The sequence below is a fragment of the Malus domestica genome, chromosome 01 (genome assembly GCF_042453785.1).
Source record: "Malus domestica chromosome 01, GDT2T_hap1".
Taxonomy (NCBI): Eukaryota; Viridiplantae; Streptophyta; class Magnoliopsida; order Rosales; family Rosaceae; genus Malus; species Malus domestica.
Window position 1 is genome coordinate 28,321,589 of NC_091661.1, and position 25,622 is coordinate 28,347,210.

A 25,622-nucleotide genomic window follows, 5' to 3' on the forward strand; every position below is an offset into this window, starting at 1 on the left:
AATTGTTTTGTAGGTGCAAAATTGTCCAAGATCAAGGAGGAAGAAATTTGCATCCACACAGGTGGTAATTACCAAGTTGAGGACAATATCGATGTTGTTGGAAGTGGGTTGTATGGCCCGTCTCTTTGATAATTCTACTGTATCAAGAAATGTACACAAATATGAACAAAAAAAATATCTCAAACCCTTAATAATCCGATGTGAAATAATGTGGTAGGATGACCTTCAACTGCCAAAATATGATATTAGTTGCTCACATTATAACATCATATTCATAATTCATGCATGCTTCTTCATGTCGTACACCAATAATATTCAAAGTTTCACATTCATGGGCCATATGGTATAAATGCAAATAAAAGGGTAGTTTCGATAATGCAGCAAAACACAAGGCCAGTTATGACACTTTATTTCATGGGGGCATTACTAATATTTCTCTATTTTATATATGAGTGCTACTACCTCCACCCTAATGTCTTATTTTCCCATCCCAGTTTTTATTAAATTTTTAATGACTAATTTATCATCTCATAAAATGACATATAAGGACATCCAAAAAGGCAATGCTTTCGTTTCAGTCTCCTTCGAGCTCTCTCAGTCATTTCTGAAACTCCAACCTCCATATTAATGGACAAAGCAATTGTGATCAAGGTTATGAAACGGACTGGATCCTGTGGACAGGTGACTCAAGTGAAGGTCAAGTTTCTGTTACTTTGTGTCGGTGAATGGCGAGGAGAGAGGAAGGGGATGAGGCATTTGGAGGGAAGGCGATTATTACGGATTGAGATGCCATTGCAGCTGCCATTGCCAAACCCACTAGGCGGTGCTAGGAGGTGGTATCTTTGATTGGGATTGGGATTTGAATTGGATTTGGAGGGTGGACAAGTCCATTGGCAACCAGTTTTGATTCCATTTTTGGTACTTCGTTTCTTGCATTGCCTTCGCCTATGTTTGCTTCTGTGGCTCTGGGCACTTGGGCACTAGCCAAGCAGCAGAGCATGCAAATTGCAATGGAAGTGCAAAGTATGTGTATGATTGTATCAAAATTGACGGGTGAGCTTGGCTTTTGCCTTTCTATTTTATTTCAAAATTATTTCATATTTGGAAATTCAAAGAATTGAAAATAGAATGGAGGCCATGTTACTGGAAGTCTGGAAGGAAATCAAGCATTGATATGATAGTATATGGGGTTTTTAAGCGATCAGTAATGATGGGATATGAGGCCATTGAGCAGGGTGTTAGGGGTAAGGGCGCTTTGGGAATAATAGTGGGCGGAAAATTAGTATGGTTTTCTTTTTACTTTTTTTTGTAGGTGAGAAGATAAAACATTTGGGTGAGTATAACACATATTGTTTTTTTTTTTAATTCAAAAGTATAAACACAATTCTCTTTAGCTTTTCAATTAATTCAACCCCTCTCTGGTATTTCCCCTTTAGAAATTAATAATTGCAAAGCAAAGAGACATACGATATTGCGTATAAAATAGTGTTTGACAAAAATATCTAAAGAGGGGATGAGGAGGGGTTCTTACTGCTAACAATTCCCTTAAAAATGGTGCGGCAATCATAAGAGAGAAGGGCGCAAGTGGGGCTTTCCTATGGGAAAATGCACGCTGTCACATGGCCATGCCATATTTTACCTTCCAGAGTTACCACAAACCTTACTTTTTCCAGGAAAATTTTCATTTTCTAGGAAAAGTTTTCATTCACCCCACCAGTGTTTGGCAGCAGCTTCTGTATCTTGAGAGATCATTCCGTTACTGATTTTCTCTACACATAATCTTGATTTGTCTACTTGGTTTAGAGCAGTTTTAGTTCATTTGGCTTACTACATTACTTGCCGTTGAGGGTGTACTTGCTAAATCAGTTATAATACAACATTAGCTTACTACATTACTTGCCGTTGAGGGTTTACTTGCTAAATCAGTTAAAATGGCCATCTCATCAGTTTAAGCACAGATGCTATCAAACAAGCTTTGATGTGGATTCCATTCTTTTTCCCTCCATCTGGTTCTCCACTATTTTTTTCTCATGACTCATCAACAAGAGAAACGTGAACCAATTATTCCAACCAAAGAAAGTTGTTTTGTTAGGAGATTACTTCATTAATTTAAGTTATTCTTTATGTACATGTCCCTCTATAAGTTATAATCCTTCCCTTCTTACATGTATAGTTCTCACAACTTCATCTCCTTAAAGCTTTCAGACCCTATTACTCTCTCTCTCTCTCTCTCTCTCTCTCTCTCTCTCTCTCTCTCTCTCTCTCTCTCTCTCTCTCTGAATTAAGCTTGAAGAATCCCCAGAGCTCCCCATTACCTACAAGGTGATTTTCTTTAAGCGTTTAGCTTGGTCATATCGAGTGAATTCACGATTAGTATTGTCGACAGAGCTGAGTTGTCCCTGTTGAGTAATTCCCAAGTCTCCTATTCTTCGTCTCCTCAAGACCCTCGGTACACCTGTATCACACACACACGAACTTCTGACCAAATAATTTTCATAACTCTACTCTTCACAAATCAGACACAAAGTTTGTATACCAACAGAAAATTAGTAATTTTTCCTGTGTCCTGTGTATTTGCAGAAGTTGACAGATAATTAAGCAGGATGGCTTCTACCCAGGGCAAAGAAAAGCCAGCAGCCATAAAGTTTCAGAAGAGCTACTTTGATGTGTTGGGGTTGTGCTGCTCATCAGAAGTTCCTCTGATAGAGAATATCCTCAAGCCTCTTGAAGGTGTGAAAGACGTTTCAGTGATTGTGCCTTCCAGAACTGTCATTGTTGTCCATGATAGCCTTCTCATTTCCCAGCTTCAAATCGGTAATATATTCTCTTAAATAATTTTACACCAGTGAATATTAGTATTTCCCCTTAATTCTCTAATATTTGTGTTAAAAATTGGTTATTTTTTTCTTAATAGTTGCACAACAGAAAGTAAATAGTTTTGGGAAAAAGAAAAAAAAAAAAAAAACGATAGCAGTAGGTGGACGTGTACTTTTTCTGTTTGTGGGAGAATTATTATTCGGCATATCGCGTACCATTATGAACCGAAAAGATGGAACCGGATCCTCTCCTGATCCATATATATATATATATATATATATATATATATATATATATATATATATATATTGAGTCTGCTAAGCAGGCGATTTGGATCATTGAAATTTAATTCAACGACTACAACTATTATAATTTTTAGAGGATTCTCTGTTTGTACCATTATGAACCAAAAAGATGGAATCGGATCCTCTCATGATCCATATATATATTGAGCCTGCTGAGCAGGCGATCTGGACCGTTGAAATTTAATTCAACAGCTATAACTATTATAATTTTTAGATGGTCTTCTGTTTGTAACCGTTAGATTAAGTTTCGACAGTCCGGATCGCCTGCTGAGCAGACTCAGTATATATGGATCCGGAAACGATCCGGTTCCAAAAAGATAGAGACGTGCATGCCTTATATGTTTTTCTTTACCCAACTTTCACGTACTATTTTGCTTTCCTTTTCATCACCCACTATAATATACTTAAAAATAGCTTTCAGTTGTGGCTAATTCGTTGTATGTTTCACCTTACACTATATAATACTAAAGAGAGATTATATTCATACTCTTCAAATTACTTCTCCTACACATTTTTAATTTTTTAATATTTTCTGCACATCACTAACACTTGATAGAAAAATATTAAAAAATTAAAAAGGTGTGGAAGAAACTTTGGAGTGTGTGAATATAATCTCTCAATACTAAATAGTTTTACACCCCTTTGGTGTGAATCTTGAGACTCCTTGACTATGAGGAAAAGCACATTAGTTTTCTTAAAATAAAAAAGCTCAAGCTATTTATTCGAAAATAAAATAAAGTATGCTCAGTCCATTTAGTTGGCCTCTCACACACTCTTTTATCTTAATACAAATGCACAAGTTTTTCAAACTCCATTATTACTTATAAGGAAGTTCTTTTGATTTGCCCCATCAGATAACATTTAGAAACATTGAAAATTGAAGGAAAATTAATACGACAGCAAACTCACATGAATGGATATCGAAAAACTGATAGGGCAACATAAACAAATTTATTTTTCCTTGAGGAAATTGCCCTTTTGATCTGTTATTTCATGGACAGTTAAGGCACTAAACCAAGCAAGGCTAGAAGCAAATGTGAGAGTGTATGGGGCAGGGGACATTTACAAGAAAACGTGGCCAAGTCCATATGCAATTGGTAGTGGCGTGTTACTGGTTCTATCATTTCTCAAGTACGCATATCGGCCATTAGGGTGGTTGGCCCTTGGAGCCGTGGCCGTTGGCATTTTCCCCGTTGCTTTGAAATGTTTTGCGTCTATTCGGAATTTCAGGTTTCATGACATCAACATTCTTGTTATCATTGCCGGTGAGTCAATACTTGGTCTTAATCATTGCGTTAGTTATATGAAATTATCATATAAACATTGAAGTACATTGTACACATGACTGTCAGTCAATCATCTATCACGAGAATAATACTTAATGTGATACAATCATCTTTCCCACTTTAAAGTTGCTCGTCAAATTATATTTTCTACACTCCATAATTTTGGTACCACTTATCTACTCATATTTCTTTGTCAGCTACTTTATAAAAATGATTACAAAAATTAGCTCTAAAAAATTATAAGTAAAATGTCGTATTAAATAAATCTAGGCCGTCTTGTTCTTATTGCAAATTGGATTTATCCTTTTGTTTTGTTTTTCTCCGTTGCAAGGATGTTTAAGAAAAAGACTTTGCCGGCCTTCATACCGAATAACCTTAACGGTTGATCCTTTTGTTTTGTTTTTTCTCTGAAAAAAATTGCAACACATCACGTTTCCTTAGAAAGTTTGAATAGATACAGGTTGGTTTTTGTGTAGAAGTTCAAAAGCTACCGTTAGACATACTTTATGACTTTTTACGATACACAGAAATGACCCAACGTCTTTGGCTTCTTGCAAGTTTGAGTGGGTATGTATGGGTGCGTTAGATTAAAAGTTTGGATTGCTATTAGGTGAATTTGAACCACATTATTGGTAGTTTATTATGGGGTTAAGTCTACACTCTTCTTTAATGTGGATAATATAAGTTGTTAATAAAAAAAAAGGGTATTCTGCATCGGTTTCCCTCAAATGATATACTTTTGGGAGAAATGCAATGGCTAGATTGTTTTGACACTTGAAAAACTTAGAGTTCATTTAGTATCTTATTTGAGAACCTTTTTTTTTTTTTTAAACTCATGTTTTGATTTAAAATTTTTAAATCAAAAACCATTTTTGGTGTACAACTTCTCAAACTATCAAAAACAAAAAGTTCGAACACCTTTGTATATATTTTGAAGTTGTGGTTTTGAGAATTGGGATCCACACCACACTAAACACCAAACAACAATTTAACATTGGGATTCAAAACTTGTTTTTAAGTTAAAAATTCGATCCAAATCTGCCTTAAAATCTTTAGTTTTTTTTTTCAAAGTTCATAACTCTACCCATTCGAGGCTTTTTCGAGTAATGCTGGAGGGGTTCCTATTTCCGAGCATTACTCGAATCCTCTTATAGCATATTCTGCATTTTTGTACTTTCACATCTCTTCTTAGATTTAAAAACTTTTCTATTTAGATTAGGTTTTATAAATTTTTAGTACACCATAAAGTCTAATTCCATTGGCCCTAGCTCATTATTGGCCGGCTTCCCAATTTTTGGTGGAGGGTGCTATTGGGTCATCATTTCGTGAACCGTATGTCGATTATAGTCTCAATGGATTCTATTAACGCAACATCTCTCTTGTCATGTTTTATGGTTGCCATGTAATATAAAATAAATGGTTCTTCAATTTAATTGAGAGAGACATTGAAATAAATAAATAAATAAATATAGCACTTAAGTGAAAGAACCAAAAACTACAAATTAAAAAAAAAAATCTACTGAATTACGAGTTCAGTTGGAGTTGGAAATGTATTTTCAGAACTCTATTGCAATACTGCACACATGATACAGAAGTTACTTATTTGCGCATGTTTGTATATTTATGTAAATCCATTTAGTGTAACTTTTGACAGTAATTGGGACAATTGCTTTGAAGGACTATACAGAAGCTGCCTCGATTGTCTTTCTGTTCACCATTGCAGAGTGGCTCCAGTCTTCTGCAGGTTACAGGGTTAGCATAAAACACTCATCCTTCTTTTTTATGAAAAATTTAAGAACTAATCTCATTGAATTAAACAAAATACAAGTAATGATAAGTGGCCGAAAAACATAGCAGTTGATTTTGGAACAACAAATTTTGCTGAAGACAGTTTTGTACATAATTTTGTGATAAACCACATACTAATCAATGCTTTAAAAGACGAAGGTGAAGCCCCTCCTAAGCGAAAGCCTTGAGATTGAGGCGACTCATGGGACCTATAATTATTAATATATAGTCTAGTTGGAAGGTATGTCATATGGTCTTGTTGAACTTGAACTTAGAGGGTATGTCATGAAGTCTAGATGAACTTGAACTTTGGCATTTTTTTCTTAAAAAAAAAAGAAAAATAAAAAAAAAGCCCAATCGAACGCTGCAGCCGCCTAGGCATGCCTCGATCACATCTAGGTGAGTTTAAGCCTATTCCCGCTGGGCAGAGGCATTTTCATCACCGCCCTGTCTCCAAAGCTGCCTAGGTGCGCCTCAAGGCTCGTTTTTCAATACACTGATACTAATACTAAAATGTTGTTTAAGGGATTAATGAATGACTTGCTAATGTATATCATAAACAGTCAGACACGTAGAATAACATGCTTTTGTTGAGAGTTGTCCCACATCGTTGAGGGACAAGATTTGCTATGTGCTTATATGATCTTGGGCTACTCCTCATATTGCCAATTGGTTTTATGGTTGAACCCCAATTTCATCATGGTATTAGAGCAAGGTTGTCCACGTGTGAAGCCCAACGGCCACGCGCGCTCCACATCACCCAGTTGTTGTCCACGTGTAGGCTTAAAAATCCGCCACACGTGCGGGGGCGTGTTGAGAGTTGTCCCACATCGGTGAGGGACAAGGTTTGCTATGTGCTTATGATCTTGGGCTACTCCCCATATTGCCAATTGGTTTTATGATGGAACCTCAATTTCATCAGCTTTTATCTACTCAGGCAAAAGCAGTGATGTCGTCGTTGATGAGCATGGCGCCCCAAAAAGCAGTCTTAGCAGAGAGTGGAGAAGTTGTGGATGTTGATGAGGTTAAGTTGAACACAATTCTTGCTGTTAAGGCTGGCGAAACTATACCGATTGATGGAATAGTTGTTGAAGGAAAAGCTGAAGTGGATGAGAAAACACTAACTGGAGAATCCTTTCCAGTTGCCAAAGAAAAGGACTCCACTGTTTGGGCAGGCACTATCAATCTTAATGGTAACATAAATGTCGTTCCCGTCATTCTTTGATTTTGAATAAAGAGTTATGTTTTCATTTCTGACAAAATTTGGTTTCAATTGTGAAGGTTATATTAGCGTGAAAACTACATCATTGGCTGAAGATTGTGCGGTCGCCAAAATGGCAAAACTTGTCGAAGAGGCTCAAAACAGCAAAACCAGAACTCAAAGATTCATTGACAAATGTGCAATGTTCTATACCCCAGGTTAGTCTACTTTCCCCATACATTTCATATGTTTCACTATTCTTTACTACCAAGGAGAATGCAGACGGTTGGATTTGTTTTGTGGTGCTGTTTTGCAGCGGTCCTGGTCATTTCTGTTTCTATCGCGGTGATTCCAGCTGCATTACATGTTCACAATTGGAGCAAGTGGTTTCACTTAGCTTTGGTTGTTTTAGTGAGCGGTTGTCCGTGCGCTCTCATCCTCTCTACACCCGTTGTGACTTTCTGCACGCTCACAAAAGCGGCAACATCTGGACTTCTGATCAAAGGAGGTGACTACATTGAGATTCTTGCTAAAGTCAAGATCATGGCTTTTGACAAAACTGGTACAATAACAAGGGGTGAATTTGTGGTGATGGATTTTCAATCTCTTCGTGATGACATTAGCTTGAACACATTGCTTTACTGGTATAGACTGCAACTCCTCTATTCAGCAACAAGTTGAATGAAACACACAAAAATTTTGATGGAAAGAAAAAATTTACTTCATGAAATTCAGAAAGAGGCTTTTAGTTTAAAGACGAATTTAAGGCTGTTTTAATGCTGCATTATTCTCCCAAAGTGTTTCCTATTATTTCTTTATTAATCTTCATGAAGGGTTTCAAGCATTGAGAGGAAGTCAAGTCATCCAATGGCAGATGCGCTGGTTGACTATGGAAGATCGTTTTCGGTTAAGCCTAACCCTGAAAGTGTGGAGGAGTTTCAAAATTTTCCCGGGGAAGGTATCCATGGGAGAATTGATGGACAAGATATCCACATTGGAAACAGAAAAATAGCTTTGAGAGCTGCTTGTGAAATAGGTAAATGCCATCGACTCCTGTATCTTCGAAGCTATTTCGAATGATTCCAAAGATTATGATTCATTTTCTTTTTGTTTATGGTCTTTTTGGATCTCTCATCATTAAATCTTTCTGAAATTTCAGTTCCAACAATTGAAGGTTCGAAAGGTGGGAAGACGATTGGATACATATACTCTGGGGGAGCCCCTGCTGGAGTCTTTACAATATCTGATGCTTGTCGATCTGGGGCTGCAGAGGCTCTCAAGGAGCTAAAGAAGTTAGGCATTAAAACAGCTATGCTCACAGGAGATAGTAATGCTGCCGCATTGCATACAAATGAGCAGGTGTGTTATTCTTAATATCTTAGCCTCATATCGCTATGCTTAAATCTGCACGCGCAGCGCACACCATGCGCTCCACTCTGCACTCACTTTTATTGATTCAATGTATGATCTTCCCTGGCATACATGGCTGTAGAACTGCATATATATTTTCTTTGCAGATTAAGAAAGAAAAAAAGAACAAATAAGAGTAGAAAATTTATCTGACTTGCAGCTTAAGCAAGCTCTCGAGGTAGTCCAGGCAGAACTTCTACCTGAAGACAAGGCAAGAATCATTAAAGAATTTAAAATGGAAGGAAACACAGCAATGGTTGGAGACGGGATCAATGATGCCGCTGCTTTAGCTACAGCCGATGTTGGTATCTCAATGGGCATTTCAGGATCAGCCCTTGCTCAAGAAACTGGGAATATAATTTTACTGTCAAATGACATTAGGAAACTACCGAAAGCAGTCCAACTTGCGAGAAGAGCTAAAAGAAAAGTGATTGAGAATGTGGCTTTGTCCATCACTACTAAGGCGAGTATCCTTGCACTGGGATTTGCAGGGCATCCGCTTGTTTGGGCTGCAGTTCTTGCTGATGTCGGGACATGCATGCTTGTGATATTCAACAGCATGCTACTCTTACAAGGAACCAACAAGCATGGAGGGAAAACTTCTGCACCACATGGCCATAAACATGGAAGCCATGGACATAGCCATTCTCACAAAAGCCAACATTGTTGCTCGGACAGCAAACCCGTAAAAGCCTGTAAACCTCAAAAGTGTTCCTCGCAGAAATGCGGATCAGAGTGCCATCCTAGTCCCTTAAATTCAAGCTTTCCCTGTAAGCTTAAGTGCAGTGATGACTTACACGAGGCACGACACTGTGATGAAACAAGCTGCATCAAAGTCAGTCATGATCTCGAGTCACAGAATAAACACAATCATGGTTGTTTGAGTCATCATAATTTGAGCTCATGCGCAGAAGGTGATAAACTTCACGAGGCAAAACACTGCAATCATTCTGCTTCTTCTTTGGTGGAAATTCAAAAGTTGACAAGTAAAGGTCATTGCCACACGACCCACTGCGGCAAAGAGCACAGCAGAAATGAAGGTGATGGAGTCCATGAGGAAAAACACTGCAATTATTCTGCTTTTGCTTTGCACGAAAGCGAAAAGTTGACAAGTAGTGTTCATTGCCACTCAAGCCACTGTGGAAAGGAGCATGTTAGAAAGGAAGGTGATGCAATCCATGAGCCAAAACACTGCAACCATTCTACTTTTTCCTTGGAGGAAAGCAGAAAGTTGACAAGTACTGGTCATTGCCACTCAACTCAATGTGGCGAAGATCATATTCACAATGAATCGTTAGGAGAAACGTTTGCCACAAGATGTGATCATCAGCACCACCATAATCAAGATAAACAATCAGCCCCTCATCATACGACGACTGATGTTGTAGCGGGTTGCAACCACACAGAATCGGCTGCAACGAATTCTTGCATTGGCTCCCGGACAGCGGAAAAGGAAGCATGTTGCTCGGAATTAGTAGCAATTCATGCTTGTGTGTTGGAGAAAAGAGAAGTCGGTGGGTGCTGCAAAAGCTACATGAAGGAATGCTGTGGTGGTCATGGGCATATTGGTTCTAGCTTTCAGGGTTGTTTTTCAGAAATCACAATTGAATAGATGTAACTGGCTGAAAATAAGTATACATATTATATACGTGCTTTATATATATTTATGAAATTAAGAATTTAGGAACTTTTCCGTTAAATGACAATGGCATGAGAAGAAAGCATAAGCATTCAATGAGTTGAAATTTTTTATATTGTAGCTACATGTACACCAGATGTTTTGCCGCAACGATATGGCAGAAGCTGTGTCACGAGGATCCGCTGTTGTTAAACGATCTTGTAGGTGATGGGATTTTGAGGGATTGTAATGGAGGAATAGCTCCTGATATCACCTGTCTTTGCGACGAAATGAAGTTGGGGGAGGAGGTACAGTGAACAGCCGCTGTTGTGAACATTGAGTTCTGAAGAACTAGTCAACTAAACAGCAACACAAGGAATGAAATTGAGGGAGCTGAAGTGCTCATCTTGTAGGAAACAATGTCAAGCGTAGCCGCCCTAACAGCCGTGGGGATTTTGCGCTGGCGTTGCCCGGGCAATGTTGGAGTAACATGTTTTCTTACACATCAACATGGATTTTGTAGCGTATACTGAATAATCAATAAAGCCATTTGATTTCAAGAAACTTGCATTTGAATTTTGACATGGATAAAAAAGAATTAATGGTACAGATCACTTACGTAAACTACTTGAAGCTAACAGCCGGAAGTTTACTGCTCAGGTTCACTATCCATTCACGAATAATTGAATTCACTTCACCGGGCACTTCGTCGTGCGGGCAATGACCTAATTTCAAGAACAATGAAAGGAATAAACTTGTATGAAACTTTTGAGCATAAACACAGCATACAACAATGGAAATATTTTACACACCGGCATCCAACTCCTTGACGATGAACCCAGCACAATGCTCTTTAAGCATAGCCACTGTTGACTTGGAGTCCGATATTGGATCTCTCATTCCCTAACCGAGACAGACAGACAAAACAGTAGGATTAAGGGGTTTTAAACAAAATCAAAAGAGAAGAGAGATTTCTCTCTGCTTGTTAAGACTTAATAATTTACCTGTATAATCATAACTTTGTCCTTGAATTCATCCAAGAGATAATTAAGAGGGATTGAGAGATTGAAGCTAAAAACGCTTTCAAGGACCACTGCCACCCCGGGATCGTATGACTTTCAAGTTACGTTAAGGAGACTTTTGACTAGTTACATGTTTTTTAATTTGTATAAGAAAAATCAACTGTGATTGCTAGTTCCTAGAGAAAAATAAAATTACTTCACATGGAAGAGGATACTGCTCTTAGCATTTCATCAATAAGCCAACTGTCAACTCGCTCTGTTTTCTGCAGAGAAAAGGTAGTAAAACACACAAACGAAAACTACGAAAGTGAAACATATTCGAAAAAAAGACAGTACAGATACTTACAGATGGGTAGCAATTCTTCACTATGTCCTTGAGTGTCAACCTTAAGTAGAACAAAAGGAATTTAGCACCTAGCCATGAAGCACCCGAAGTTCTTCTCTCCTGAAACAGAAAACTATATTATGAGACTGTCAAAATCGTACGAAAGAAGGGGATCTTGCACGTTTTTAATCAAGCTTACTTTGGCGAACAACACAGAGGAATATCCTGGAATAACATTCCCACCACTGTTGATAAGAACCACAGATTTGACCAAAGCAGGCCAAAGACGAGCGACAATTGCAATAATATAACCTGGAGACAGAAAATCGTAACAAATAACAATAGATACACAACGGATATGCACACTGGAGAATAAAAGCTAAAAATTAAGGCAGATAAGCCACCAGAACTTTTTAGGTAAGTTGTAAGACATTGTTTAGGTAAGTTGATCATCTCGTTTCTAGTTTAAATCGTACCACCAATTGAGTTCCCAACCAGATGTGCTGGTTCACCCACAACTTCAATAATGAAATCTCTAAGCATTTCAGCCCACACGAGTTCAGTGTATTCAATATTTGGCTTTTCCGATTTGCCAAATCCTAATAGCGTGATGGCCCATACTCTGTTTCCACCTTCAGCAATGGCGCGTATGTTGTCACGGTAATGCTCCAAGAAGGCTCCAAAACCATGAACCAGAAGAGTAGCAGGACCTTCTTCACCCACAACTGTATACTGACAAAAGGATAGTAGTATCGTAGTGAAAGAGTAGGTACCCCAATCTACAACATAAAGCTAGCCAAGTATTTATCTAGATTACAAGGCACAGAATATCTTTGAAATAGAAAAGATCAGTTTCGAACAAAATACCTGAATTAGATAGCCTTTCCATCTCCAGATACGAATACGAAATCTTCTGTCATCACTTAACTGACTTTTTAGAGCGACAAGCAAATACCACTGTCACAAAACATAACTCAGTTGCTTACAAATATGTTATGCAATAAATAATGTTTTTTTGCAAAGAAAGCAACTTAGGTAAGTCTCCGAAAAGCCACTTCAATCAAAACATAAATACAATTTTCGCATAACTGGTACAGCACCTCCATTGAGCACACCGAATCAACAGTTGCGGCAATTGTAGAGGATGAATATCCAAAAGGAGACAGAAATCCAGAATCTCGTTCTTTCTTATACTTGAGAGCTTCAAAATATACTCTTCTTCTGGATAGGATGCCAAGAAAAAGGGCAGGACCAAAGAGTGTAGTAAATGAAGCTCCATCCCGACTTTCAGCACAGGGCATCTGTTCATGTATTCTGCAACAAGAATATCCCAAAAGAACCTTTTAGTTAATGCAGGAATGAAGTGGAAAGGAATATCTGATCATTAAGTTTTTTTTACGGTAAAATATGACCACGTACTCCCACCAGTAGTGATCACGTTCTGTTCCCTCCAAATATCTCAAGTATGCACCCAAAGTTTTCAATGCGTTACTCGTCCCCCCTCCCAGAGAATTTCCCTTTGTAGTGACAAACATAGAATTCTCAAGCTTCTTTGATGGGACCTGGACATGTCTAGAACTCGAATTATTTAGATTTCTTTGCCCAGGCTTCAAAAATTCCTTCATCAAAATTGTTTCAGCGCACATCTCTTTCATTGAATTCCAACTCTCTTCCATTTTGCATGGATTTTCTTTGATAAATTGTTTCAAATCATTAAATGTGGGGATGGGACCTGAATCATAGTAAAGCGATTATGGTCACTACTACTTGCAAGATATATCTTCGACAAATTTAGTAACGAAACAAATCAAGTAGAAGTATAAGCGGAAGCATTAACAATATGGGAACTCTTACCCCAATCCACTTCCATGTTTCGACCAGTTAATGTTGCGGGCGACAGTGGCAAAGTTACTGGCAATCTAAGTTTGGTAAATTCATCGTATGAATCTGGAATACCCTTCAAGCTCTACATAATCAGACACTCATCCAATCAATTGCTCGATAGTAACTAAGTGAATCAAATCACCAACCAGCACCTCAAAAACAAATAAAAAAACCAATCAAGACAACGACAACTACCTTCACATCATAAAACGGAGTCCGCCACAGCACAAAGTTGGGGGAAGACCGCGTTGCCGTCAAGGTGTCCCTGACACTATCAGTCATCTTCCTTAAGCCATACTCCACCTCCTCCTCGGCATATACCGTACTAACAAACTGAACCTGTTGCAATCCTCTCCAATGATGAGTGGTTCAACTAGTCTCTCATACAATATAGAAACCTACCCACAGCTTGGATACTGATGTGGCGGAATTCCAATCCAATCCCGCATTTTGATGCATTTCTGCGTGATTATCTTGGAATTCCACGACAATGGCATCCCCGTGGCAGGAAGTTGTTTCTCCTCATACACAATAAGCAAAGCTATTGATGTAACAACCTCTTTTACAAGCTGTTGAATCACATATTCGGCATTCCCCAACCGAATCATCAAGTTCGCACCTTTATCCTTCAACGAGCTTCTCAAATCTTGCAAAGCAATCAAAACCGTTTCTTGCATTTTCTCGGGAAAACCTGCCCATTTTCCCTCCAATGAATCCACCTATAGATATAATCGTACATCACTATGTGTGTGTGTGTGTGTGTGTGTGTGTGTGTGTGTGTGTGTCAGAGTGTCAGTGTGTGACTTACGGGAGATGATGCGATGATCGAAGACATAGATTGGAACCACGGCGGAGTGGTTGGAAGCGGCGAGGAGGGCGGGGTGGTCGTCGATCCGGAGGTCGTGCTTTAGCCAAACGACGGCTACGCCGGCCGGCTTCTGAGTGCCGTTGACTGAAATCTGAGCCTTGAAATGGAGACGGCACCGTTTTGGCGAGATGCAGAAGGTGTTTGGGGAGGAGGAAAGCGAAGGGAAGTGCAGGAAAGTGACGAGCGAGGCCATGTGGAGTAGAGTGTGCAGTGTGAGAGTTTCATGTCCGTTTAAGGAAAGCAGAGAGGGGAAAAGGCATTCGTTGAGGATAAAGCAGGAGACTTTGAGGATTTGGCATCTTTGGAATGCAAAGAAAGAATTCAAACTGTTTTTTGTGGAGCAGAAAATTGAATCAAACACCTGAAATTTGTAAATTTGTTATTGTGGAGGAGAAGAACCCAGTGCTTCAGAGAACTCAATTTTTTCACATTTTGCTGGAGGTCAGCGTTTCGAACTAATAATATAATATTAAGTTACGTAAGGTGATTTATACATGGTATATAAACAATGGCAAAGTTAGAATTTTAGTCTAACAAGGGTTCAAAAGTTTCGACCTAAAACATTCTCCTAATCTTATAAAAATTATTCTACCATGTGGTAAGCAATCAACTATCGTCGCTTGGGTCTGGTATGGTGTTGTCCTCATTTGTCTTCTTCCTTAAACTTAAACCTCAAGCCTTTCTAACTTCCTTCCTTCCTCTCTCCCTCCATTGATCCCCAATCCAGGGTCCTCCTTAAAGCTCACAAGCAACGGATTACCTTAACTCCATAGAAGTCATCAATCTCAAATCGAATCCAATAAAAAATTTAAAGTAAAAAGTAAAAACGTTGAATTAGAGCCCTAAGCAGACGAAAAACCTTGAAAATCGTAATGTGAAAAAAATATTGAGAGTTTCAACGAAAAATCCGTAGTACTGTTCACTTTAACGAAAAAACCATATTTTTACACTAAAAAATCAAACCTAATACTATTTACTTTACCTTTTGTTTTATCTTTATCGTTAAAACTCAAAATTTTCAAGTTTTTTTTCATGGGGTGTGATATCCACACACTCCATTTTACTTCTCACACACCTTTTTAATTTTTGGCCGTCGGATCGGATGAATTGAAGAAGATTAACGGACATAAATTATCAAGGGGTGTGTGAGAAATAAAATAAAATGTGTGGATAACACACCTCTTTTTTTCATTAGTTTTCCTTAAAAATATTAGAATGGGCTTGAGACCATCGATGTCGTGCACTAAAACCTAATTGTTTGTTGGTCAAGAGTGAACGACGCGTCGTTTGCTTTGATAGCCAAAACACACAAAAAGGAGCAAAAATAAGCAAATTTTCTTCTAACGAACTAAACTGACAATGGCGCTAATTCAGTGTCCCTCATCATCTCTCACCACCAAGCCCTATCATCATCACCTTCCTCACACTCCTCCGCTGCTTCACTTTTCAACCAGAACCCACTTCACAGTGAAGTCCCAGACCCCATCGGAGCCGTCAAAACCCGCCGCCGATGCCACCCAGGTCCCACCCAAGAAACCCACCTCAGCCGGGACAGGCTTCGGCCCGCCTCCTCCTTCTTCGGCCAAGTCGAATTCCACCGCTGATAACAAGAAAGGGAGGGCGGCGGTGATTCGGAGGTCGCCGGTGGAAAAGCCCCTGCTTTATTCTGAAGAAGATGAGGCTAAGGCCAAGGAGATGGGAACAAATGAGAGCGCTTTTGTTCTTGCTTGGTTGGGGCTCGGCGGCGTCATCCTAGCCCAAGGCCTTCTTCTCGCCGCTTCGGGTAACCTTTCCGTTCACTGTGATTGAATTGATGTGAATCATGTGAAAATTTTGTTGGTATTTTTGCAAAGATAGGATTTTTTGTTAGCATATGGTTGAAATTGTAGGAGTCAGTAAGTTTGAATCGTTTAAATTGTGGAATTGTTTGGTTTGATAGATTTCGAATTGTGATTTCCGTTATCTAGGATTTACTTGCTAGATTTATAAGCTTTGGTTTTGAGGATCTTATTAAATGTGACTCTGAATTCGACCTTGCGGTTTTTGAGTCCTCCAACATGCTGGCCAGTTTGGACTCAATACTCATTGTTTAGAATCCAGTTTAGTATCTTGAGTCATTTTCGGCCGTTCTCTTGGTATAATCTGTATAGCCACCCCTTGTTTGGTCCCAATTAATCCTGTCCCTTCTTCATGTCCACTGTTAAGTGGTAAGACGTATCAGCAGTGGATGCTGCATAAATTGTTTAGGTTTAAGAAAGTTTGTCCAAACGAGCGGCTGAAGTTTAAAATTGGAGTTGAATAATATTTCACTCTTACTGATCATCCTATGACTTAATTGGAAAAACCAACAAGTTATTGAGAATATCATCTATCGGAAAGAGTTTGCACAGAAGGCCATTTTGATCCTCTTTGTCGAAGCTCAGCGCCAACTATAAACTATCAGTCACATAAGATATGGACCAGAACGGGCATAGCATGACAAATGACGAAACTTCTGGCTTCCAAACTTCACAATTTGAGAATTCAACAACCTCATAAACACATTCCTTTTGGAGCATAACCCCCTGATTAAAGGAGTATTATTGCATCCGTTCTTCACGTATCTGGAAAAGCACTACATTGTCCATTATGATTGATTACTTGAACTTTAGCAAAAGACTAGATAATAAAATCTTGGAAGTTATTTCTGTAATTGACTCGATAAGGCCTTTATGTTTTCTTCACGTTGTGAATAATTTGTTAACTTCATTTCAGGCTTCCTGCCAGAAGAGTGGGACAAGTTCTTTGTGAAGTATTTATATCCATCTTTTACACCAACAGTCGGCTTGTTTGTTGCTGGAAGTGTTGTGTATGGAGTGGTGAAGTATCTGCAGAATGAGGAACTTAAAGGTCAGAAATGATATTTACTTTGTATACATAGAAACTTTCAGTTAAATGAGGAAACATTTCAATAGCTTTTAAGGCTGTACTTGTAGTGCTTTCATTGTTTATAGGACGATGAATCAGCTGAAAAAAAATCTCAAACAGCTTCCATTTGTTCCTTAAATCATTTCTGTGCACCATCCCTTGATAGGCCATGCTTTTTTTAAAAGTCATGTGGCATAAGATCGGTATCAGGCAGATCATTGGATCACATGGGTTCTAGACCCTACCGTGGAGAACCCTCATGAGCAAATGGCCTCTTCTGTAACTGGACTGTCCAGCTCAAGAGAGAAGCTGTCCACAATCGTATGTCACAGACCAGTTTGACTCTGTGCTCTGGCCTTCCTATCATCCTCACGGTGCCTTTTACTTATATATCCAATACCATAGTAGTGCACTCATCGGTCATTGTTACAATTAGAAAGGAGCAGATGATCTCATGCAACTTTTAGTCTTGCGTCCTGCTATCCTTAGTTGTTAATGGTACTATAGCACATTTATGATGGCTAAATTACTCGTTTGTGTTTTGCTTCAAACTTTTTCTTCCTATACTCCCTCCTCTTCTTCCGTATTGCAGTGTTCCAGCCATTCACCTATCTCTTTCCCTCATCGAGGAGAACCCTCATGAGATAATCTGCGCACAATCATATCTTACACACCAGCTTGGCCCTGTGCTCTTGGCCTTCCTACCATCTTGCCGTGCCTTTTACTTATATTGCTTATACCATTATTGTGCACCCTTCAGTCATTGTTAGAATTAGTAAAAGGTCGACTATCTCGGGAAAATTTCAGTCTTTCATCTTGTCATCCTCATGAAAGGATTACTTGTTTGTGTCGTGCTTTTAATTTTTAGTTTCTACGCTTCCTCCCCTGCTTCCATAGTGCAGTGTTGTAGCCATTCCACTTATCTTTTACCCTCATCTTAGACATTCATTAAGTTGTTTGTAATACCTGGAAAGCACTTTTCCCACCAGTCAATTGTACTTAAGTGAAGAAAAAACTTCTTTATTCTCTTATTGCATCCCCGTCTTTTGGTTCGATAGCGATAAGATAGCGAACTGGATAGCGTATGTTTATGTAAACGATTTGGAAAGCGACGTACTCTGTACATCGCAGCCTTGCACAAAAGCTATTCAGAATGAAAGACCTCTTTTGAACTGTCTGAATTTATTTCACGTTTGCTTATATGATTGCTTGGTATAACCACTTGAGAAGGACCTCCGATCGTTGTTAACTGTTAAGTACCTTTTTTCTTCATTATTTGACTCGTGTGTAATCCACTTGAACTTTTCATGTTAAGGTTTAAAACCTTGCTATCAGGGTTCACATGTGGTCTCTCGAGCTCTCACGTCAAATGACTTAGTGATGATGACGTGATGAGAGAGATAAAGAGAGTGGGTGATGAACCCAGGATAGCCAAGTTTTCCTAATCTCTCGGCGTGATTGCCCCCAAAGAGCCCACAATTTAGTTCCAAAATCACTTATAGCCTTAATTAATCGAATATTTAGGGTCTATATGAATATGTTTTTTGGGTGTCATTGTCTAGCCTTATTGAGCCCGTTTATACTACAGTAACCCTGTTCTCCTGCAAGTATTCAATGATTTTGCATACGGTAAAAATCCTACCACTCCATCCTCACACTTAATCAAATTTATGTGAGAATTAGACGACACTGAGCTTTGAGGTCCCCCTCTTCAAATTATTCTTCATTAAATTCTAATCAATTTGGACAATTCAATCCTCTGCTCCTCTGGTTGGCTCCCCTTATAATAACTAAAGAGAACCCAATTTACAAAATCTGACTCATCTACCTCGACTTGTTCATGAATTGATATTCTAAACTACTACAACCAATCAGAACAGAGATTCTAACCGGATGTAAGGAGACAAGTACAATGACACGTCTAACTAACTTACTTAACTCACGTATCTGAAACCATAAGATGAGAATACTGATGAAGGATGACAAAACAAAACAAAAGCATACAAAATACAAAAGGGGCACATATTTTACAACCAAAAACACTTCAACCAAAGTCAAAGATCATGTTTCAGGCGCCGCTGCCTCTTTAAAATCAATCATGTTTCAAATCTTGATTAAACTACTCAAAGTGTTAATCATCCTATAATATTCTTCTATTTTCTGGTCAAATTTTTTAATTTGCAAGTGGATGTAAATAAGAGTGAGAGCCAGCTGGCGTTCCCCTTTATATCTAAATGCATAATTTTGACGGAGGCAGATTGTGTGCCCTCCTATTTGGGTGCCCTTTCCATCCCTTCTATTTGTACGGTCACGATTAAGTCACGTCAACATTTTATATTCTTATTATTTTTTGTTTTATTATCTTTATAAAAAAATTAATATACAATGTTAACGTGGCTTAACTGTGACCGCACAAATAGGAGGAGATGGGAAAGGCACCCAAACAGGAGCGCAGACAATCTACCTCCAATTTTGACTCCTAAAACTTGGAAATGGTCTTTTCCACTTTTGATGGGGTAACCCTAATTGGCCAAACCATTTGAACCGTACAACCAAATGCTTGCACATGAAAGTCATTGTATATGTACGTATAGTATACTAGTATGTGTTTGTTTTTACCTACAGTAAAATCTTGAATACGTGTAATTATTCACAAACTACGCATGATGTAGTAAATTTGGATAATTTTGCCTTCATAAAGTTCAAACCTAGAACGTCTGAATACATTGCATGTTTTATGGTAACGTTTTCCTATTCCATTACTTATATGGTTTATCATTGTTAGAATGTTAAGATTGGTTGCGCATGAGCGAATGACTGATTTTTTACTATTGATGCATGTGAGTCTTACTATTATAGGAGACTCACATGCATATGTAATTAGAAATCAACAACTCACACCTCAGAAATTAAACATAGTAGCCTTCTTATAATATGAATGCATCTCAAAATACATCCAACACCAAGAATCAAGATAGTTATATCCTAGACTAATCACATAACACAACATAAAAAAATTATATTGTCACAACATATGTGACAACACATGATAATTTTAAAATATAACATTACCTTATCAATCTCGTTACATGTAATTTTATCTAGAGGTTAACTGCACAACAGCTGGTCCCCAATTCTTAGAAGTTTTAAACAATAAACACAAATCGATTGGAGCTCCCTCCCCTGTCAAATTGGAGATCTTGGTGGACAAGTTAAGATTGTGGAAACACAAGACAGTATGTTTTATAATAATATGTGATGTTCCGTCTTCTGTTCTGAACACATTAAAAAATCTTTCGAGACAAAGATATAATGAGGCAAAAGTTTGTTGGAATGGAACAGTTGTTTGAGAATGACATGCATGCATGCTGTAAACATGCGCGTAAAAACATTATGAGTGCAACCGAATTTTCATTTCGTTCCCAAAATTATGAATCTGAGTCTCGTGGTGGATGGCAATGAAATCGATCTTTACCGAATCAAGTGATACATTCGAGTTGGAGATTTTATTGTATGTTTTGTAGGGAGTCCCTTAAATTTGATATCTAATAGGTGCATCGCACGAACGTTTTGATTATTTGTTTGTTAGTATGAGATCAGGTAGAAATTCTTTTAAGGTTCTACGTTAATTGATTTAACAATTGGATATTTGGAGTTACCTATAGAATTCTTTCCACTATTCCCCATCCAGAGCCGCCTAGGCCTAGCTTAGGCGTTAGACGGTTAGTCGTCGTTCCGATTAATCTCTAGGTGTTTGAAAATTAGGAATGTGCATCTAGACCTACTTAGGCATCTGCCTCACCAGCCTAGGCATCCGCCTTACCACCTAGGTCGCTACTTTCACTTAGACAAAAAATCTATAATTTTCATTTTGCATTTCATTTTTTCAATAAAAAATGTTAAAGACTTGAACACTTGGATGAACACTTATTATATGCTTATTTCTCATATTTTCAATATATCTTAATACTTTATAATCTATATGTTATTTTATTTTGCAATTTATGTGTACTATGTGTTTTTAACTATAAATAGGCACTTGCTTATACAATAATAAATTTACTTAAATCCGCTTAATCCATCTAGTGTCTAAATGAGACCCTGCCTAGCCGTTTAAATGCTAAGCTCCAATTGCCCGACTAGCACATATCGTCTTTAAGAACATTAATTCTTTCACAGTACAGAATTTCATATGTTTCCCTTTATTGGTTTATTTGAGTAACTGTAAGGGGTATGATATCCACACATCTCATTTTACTTCTCACACACTTTTTTAATTTTCGGCCTCGGATCGGATGAATTAAAGAAAATCAACGGACATAAATTATCAAGGGTGTGTGAGAAGTAAAATAAATGTGTGGATAACACACCCCTAACTGTAAATATAAATAAATCAAACCGGTTTATTTGAGTAACTAAATATAAATAAATCAAGATGTAGGGTCTATTATCTTGTCTTTCCTAGGTGACATCACCAAAGCTAGGGTAACAGATGGAAAAAGTTCGATGAGTAGATTAAAAAAAGTGCACTTAACCTATGTGTAATGATCAAAGTCGAATTAAAGAAAATGCAGATCGAAACAATAATTCGAAATTAAAAAGTGGACCACAACCAAAGCAAAACACACACACAATCGAGTACAAAAAATATTTACTATCGTTGAAGTGCTTGCTTTACGTGACGTCCTGAAGTCTGCAAAAATAAAAGATTATGTTTGTGTTGAATGTGACTTCAAGATTATTATTGATTTTATTTTGGATAAGTGCATGACGTATTGCGAGTAGAAGACTATTATTAAGGGCATCAGATTACTTGTACAATCTTTTTCTTCTATATTTCGGACTCATTTCTCTCCGGAAGCGAATTTTCTTGTTGGTCATTACTAACATCGGACACTCCATTCATGATACTTTTATTTGGAATAGATCTTTACCCACTATTGCTATTTGCTAGAAATGTTTTTCTCTTCAATTGCACTAGAACGGTTGTACTCAGAAGTTTCTCTCTCTAGATAAAATTTTTTACCATAAAAAAAAAAACATATTAACTAGATGGTTTTCAATCGAAAATATTTTTGTTCACCACTCTAAAGCAAGAGTGATGTTCACCGCCCCCATTAAATACCATTGGATAATATGATTTAATCTATCTATTACATAAATTTCGAAACTTAAACTAATCTTACAGTAATGAAGAGAATAGTGAGCATTACCACCACTTTAGAATGGTGAACAAAAATACACGGGAGCATTTTTGCTCATCACCCTTTTTATTACCGTTAGATGAGTTTGAATTTCGAGAATCATGTAGTGGATAGGAACAAATCTCAAAATTAAAACTCATTTAACAGTGATAAATAAGGTGGTGAGCATACACCACACTAAATGATAGTGAGCAAAAATGCACTCAAAATACACTCAGTTTTCCGTCTCCCAATATTTTCAATTTTTCACACATAAAATCAATTTAGGAAGACCAGAATACGAAGACGAGTGGAAATAATTAATACGATTAAATTTTGTTAATGCAAGAAATTAATACTCCCCTTGTTGCAAGAGCAGCGGGCAGAGGTCGGACCAAAGTTTACCAAACGTAATAATCGCGAGTAATGAGCACTAAATACGTCGAGCGAGTACACAAATGCCGTACTACTACTCCTTTATTCCTCACCAAACAATACATTTTGGACTTTCACAATGCACCAGTAATCATCAATGGCTTACAACTTGGTATCGAATTTACGCCTTCGTATTCGTGTGACACAAATATAAGATTTTCTCCGATTAAATAGTCGAATGCCACTAAACTAGTTGGTCACTGTGATATTGGATAATACTTTGCCAATGAAACCCTTAACTTGACCAAACCGTTTATGGGATGTTAAGATCAACTTGTTGATGTACTTACTAAGGCTGTGTCTAATAGTATTATCCGGTATTCATGGGATACTGGATAATATCTTATCCCTTTATCCAATGAGAAGTAATATTACAACACATGCTATCTTCTTTGGAAGACACTCAAAGAGAAGAGTACATGTGTCGGGTTTTGGGTTTGTATTTGAAGGATTTTATAGTCCGCTTCGAGATATTTTATACATTAGAGTGCAGTAGAGTTTTGAACTCAAATACTGTCTTAAATTAAGAACTCGTTTGAAAGTACTTTTAAAATGATTAAAAACATTTTTAGTAAAAAAACACTAAAATGATTAAAAACACTTTTGGTAAAAAAACACTTTTGGTAAAAAAACACTTAAATGTTTTTGAAACTTAAAAACATTTTATCTGAAAACGATTTCGATCATTTTAAAATCACTTATAAACAAACTCAATCCAATCGGTCTTTTCACTTTTGCAATCATATCTAATTACTCTAACACAATAATAAGACGCGAAGTACAGCTATTTGTATACAAAACCAGTGTACCAAAAATATATAATATATCATTATTACAATAATTAACAAACTTAACTACCTTAACAAATCATGCACCAACAGCCCAGACCCAAAGACCCAAACCCACCAAAACAACCAACAAAAACAACCCATGCAAACAACAAAAGGTAAAAAAGGGAATCTAACGGTAAAAACCCGAAGGTTTTACTGACCCGAAAATTTTACTGATCGAGTGCATTAGGTCCGGTACAGTAATTTAAAATGTGGCTCCAAACCCACTGAACCAAGAACTTCCGTCGGATCCCATTCATATTATACGTGGCACCATCGTGATCGTCCATCAGCTGACCCGTGTACGACCCGCCCCCTCCCGTACCGTAGATTCCCTCGCAGAGATCAGCAATCTCGACCGGAAAACTCGGGTCCTGACCCGCGTACCAGGCGTTCACTAACGGGTTACTCGCCAGCTCAGCAATCTCGTGCGCGATAACGCTTATCATCCCTTCAACTCCCACGTCACCGTTAGGTGACTTTAGCGGCTTTAACCCCGGGATATAATCGGGTACGGCGAACGGGTAGGCGCACGTACCTGGACACAATTTGGCCGAGTTTCCAATCCACGCGTACGGCAGCGTGTATCCGACGAGGGAGGGGAAAGTAAAGTAGTGGAATCCACAGACCTGTTTGCAGAAATCCTGGACGTACACGTCATCAGATGTGAGCAGGAGGTAGAGCCCACTCTGTGGATTGACGGGTAACGGCCTCGTTTTAGCCGTTACGGCGCTTTTGATCACGGACTGTATCGAGAGGCGCGTCAGGGTTTTACCGTGAGAGTAAAACCGGTCGTTTTTCCCGGCGCCGAGCTGGACCGTGCGCGAGATGTTCGCGCCGGTCTGGTCGGTGTAAAGCTGTACGGTCCTCCACCAACCGGCGACGGAGGGGCGCTTGGAGCCGGCGGCAGAGATGGAGTTGATGAACTCGCGGATGATCTTCTTCTGGCGCGGCTGCCACGTGCCGTACCATATTGTGTGGACGGTTATGTTGGCGGTTAGTACAGGGCCCATGTGGTAGCGCAACTTGACGAAATCGGAGGAGCCTTCGAATTTTTTGTTGTCTCCGAAGCGGAGGTCGGAGGTGTTGTGTTTGAGGTGGGGCCAGGGGCGCCATGCAATGGCTGGGTTGGCGGAGAGGAAGAGGGTGAGTACCGTGAGGAGAAGGAGCACCGGAGCCGGTGGCTGAGAAAGCCAGCCGGTACGGCGGTGCTGGGGCATTTTTTGAATTTTACTGGAAGTGGGTGGAGTGAGTGTGAAGTGAGAAGTCACAAGTGCCTGGTTTTGTCGCTGTGAGGACCTGAGGGATATATATATATATATATGGGACAATTTGAATGCGTGCTTAATGTTCTTTGAAACCTTGTGTTTTTAATTTTGATTGAAGTTCCTCACATTAATGTAATAATGTATTTTTATGTAAGTTATTATATTTTTAAATTAAAAATAAAATTTGTAGTTATTTATATTAATGAGATTTTAAATAAAACCCATATTTTATGGGATTAAAAATATTAAAGATGAATTCTACTCTCCAATATATTTTGTGTGTGTGTGTATGTATATATGTGTGTGTGTATACATGGGTACGTTCATCAAAACTAACCAAAAAATTATTGTACCAAAGCATGGGTATATTTTTCAAAAGCACAAAAAAAGAAAAAGAAAAAAACCTTAATAACATTATTAAATTTCTTCTATTAAATTTGACATGGATACATTCTCAAATCAACGAAAATAGGAT

The 25,622-nt window shown here is 38.3% G+C and overlaps 4 protein-coding genes across 8 annotated transcripts; 2 read left to right on the plus strand and 2 right to left on the minus strand.

The window, feature by feature from the left end:
• The first annotated feature begins 569 nt into the window (after positions 1-569).
• On the plus strand, positions 570-10,507 carry LOC103439485 (putative inactive cadmium/zinc-transporting ATPase HMA3). Of its 4 annotated transcripts, none has more exons than XM_029103244.2 (10): positions 572-1,053; positions 2,581-2,814; positions 4,124-4,387; positions 6,063-6,160; positions 7,134-7,389; positions 7,478-7,615; positions 7,714-8,041; positions 8,231-8,433; positions 8,557-8,756; positions 8,968-10,507. In XM_029103244.2, exons 2-10 carry the CDS (start codon positions 2,604-2,606, stop codon positions 10,417-10,419), a joined length of 3,150 nt encoding a protein of 1,049 aa, XP_028959077.1. In that variant the 5' UTR covers positions 572-1,053; positions 2,581-2,603; the 3' UTR covers positions 10,420-10,507. The 4 variants fall into 4 exon arrangements, with proteins under 4 accessions (XP_070675955.1, XP_028959077.1, XP_070675950.1 ...); XM_029103249.2 differs by lacking the exon at positions 572-1,053 and adding an exon at positions 2,195-2,322; XM_070819849.1 differs by lacking the exon at positions 4,124-4,387.
• LOC103426465 (uncharacterized) lies at positions 10,427-15,073 on the minus strand. The gene is made up of 15 exons (XM_029103258.2): positions 14,465-15,073; positions 14,214-14,347; positions 13,852-13,995; positions 13,627-13,738; positions 13,192-13,504; positions 12,873-13,086; positions 12,640-12,729; positions 12,249-12,504; positions 11,972-12,084; positions 11,794-11,892; positions 11,663-11,710; positions 11,430-11,540; positions 11,238-11,328; positions 11,045-11,150; positions 10,427-10,954 (listed from the first exon to the last, which is right to left on the minus strand). The coding sequence occupies exons 1-14, from the start codon at positions 14,715-14,717 to the stop codon at positions 11,050-11,052; spliced, it is 2,079 nt and encodes a 692-aa protein (XP_028959091.2). The 5' UTR covers positions 14,718-15,073; the 3' UTR covers positions 10,427-10,954; positions 11,045-11,049.
• Positions 15,074-15,787: 714 nt separating this feature from the next.
• Positions 15,788-18,603, plus strand: LOC103417826 (protein LPA2). Of its 2 annotated transcripts, none has more exons than XM_070826440.1 (3): positions 15,788-16,307; positions 17,279-17,413; positions 18,024-18,603. In XM_070826440.1, exons 1-3 carry the CDS (start codon positions 15,884-15,886, stop codon positions 18,077-18,079), a joined length of 615 nt encoding a protein of 204 aa, XP_070682541.1. In that variant the 5' UTR covers positions 15,788-15,883; the 3' UTR covers positions 18,080-18,603. The 2 variants fall into 2 exon arrangements, with proteins under 2 accessions (XP_070682541.1, XP_017182929.3); XM_017327440.3 differs by lacking the exon at positions 18,024-18,603 and adding an exon at positions 17,598-17,982 and having other exon boundaries at positions 15,851-16,307.
• Positions 18,604-23,855: 5,252 nt separating this feature from the next.
• LOC103439495 (protein EXORDIUM-like 3) lies at positions 23,856-25,391 on the minus strand. Its single transcript, XM_008378056.4, has one exon. The coding sequence runs from the start codon at positions 25,097-25,099 to the stop codon at positions 24,050-24,052; it is 1,050 nt and encodes a 349-aa protein (XP_008376278.2). The 5' UTR covers positions 25,100-25,391; the 3' UTR covers positions 23,856-24,049.
• Between the last annotated feature and the right edge of the window lie 231 nt (positions 25,392-25,622).

Bases quoted from the DNA above. Each gene is read 5' to 3' on its own strand.
- LOC103417826 (XM_070826440.1), top strand. From the start codon at position 15,884: ATGGCGCTAATTCAGTGTCCCTCATCATCTCTCACCACCAAGCCCTAT. The intron at 16,308-17,278 runs GTAACCTTTCCG...ACTTCATTTCAG, and splicing joins CCTTCTTCTCGCCGCTTCGG to GCTTCCTGCCAGAAGAGTGG. The intron at 17,414-18,023 runs GTCAGAAATGAT...TCCGTATTGCAG, and splicing joins GCAGAATGAGGAACTTAAAG to TGTTCCAGCCATTCACCTAT.
- LOC103439485 (XM_029103244.2), top strand. From the start codon at position 2,604: ATGGCTTCTACCCAGGGCAAAGAAAAGCCAGCAGCCATAAAGTTTCAG. The intron at 2,815-4,123 runs GTAATATATTCT...TTTCATGGACAG, and splicing joins CATTTCCCAGCTTCAAATCG to TTAAGGCACTAAACCAAGCA. The intron at 4,388-6,062 runs GTGAGTCAATAC...AACTTTTGACAG, and splicing joins CATTCTTGTTATCATTGCCG to TAATTGGGACAATTGCTTTG.
- LOC103426465 (XM_029103258.2), bottom strand. From the start codon at position 14,717: ATGGCCTCGCTCGTCACTTTCCTGCACTTCCCTTCGCTTTCCTCCTCC. The intron at 13,996-14,213 runs GTTGTTACATCA...GGATTGCAACAG, and splicing joins TTCAACAGCTTGTAAAAGAG to GTTCAGTTTGTTAGTACGGT. The intron at 11,541-11,662 runs GTATCCTCTTCC...GTAACTTGAAAG, and splicing joins TTGATGAAATGCTAAGAGCA to TCATACGATCCCGGGGTGGC.
- LOC103439495 (XM_008378056.4), bottom strand. From the start codon at position 25,099: ATGCCCCAGCACCGCCGTACCGGCTGGCTTTCTCAGCCACCGGCTCCG.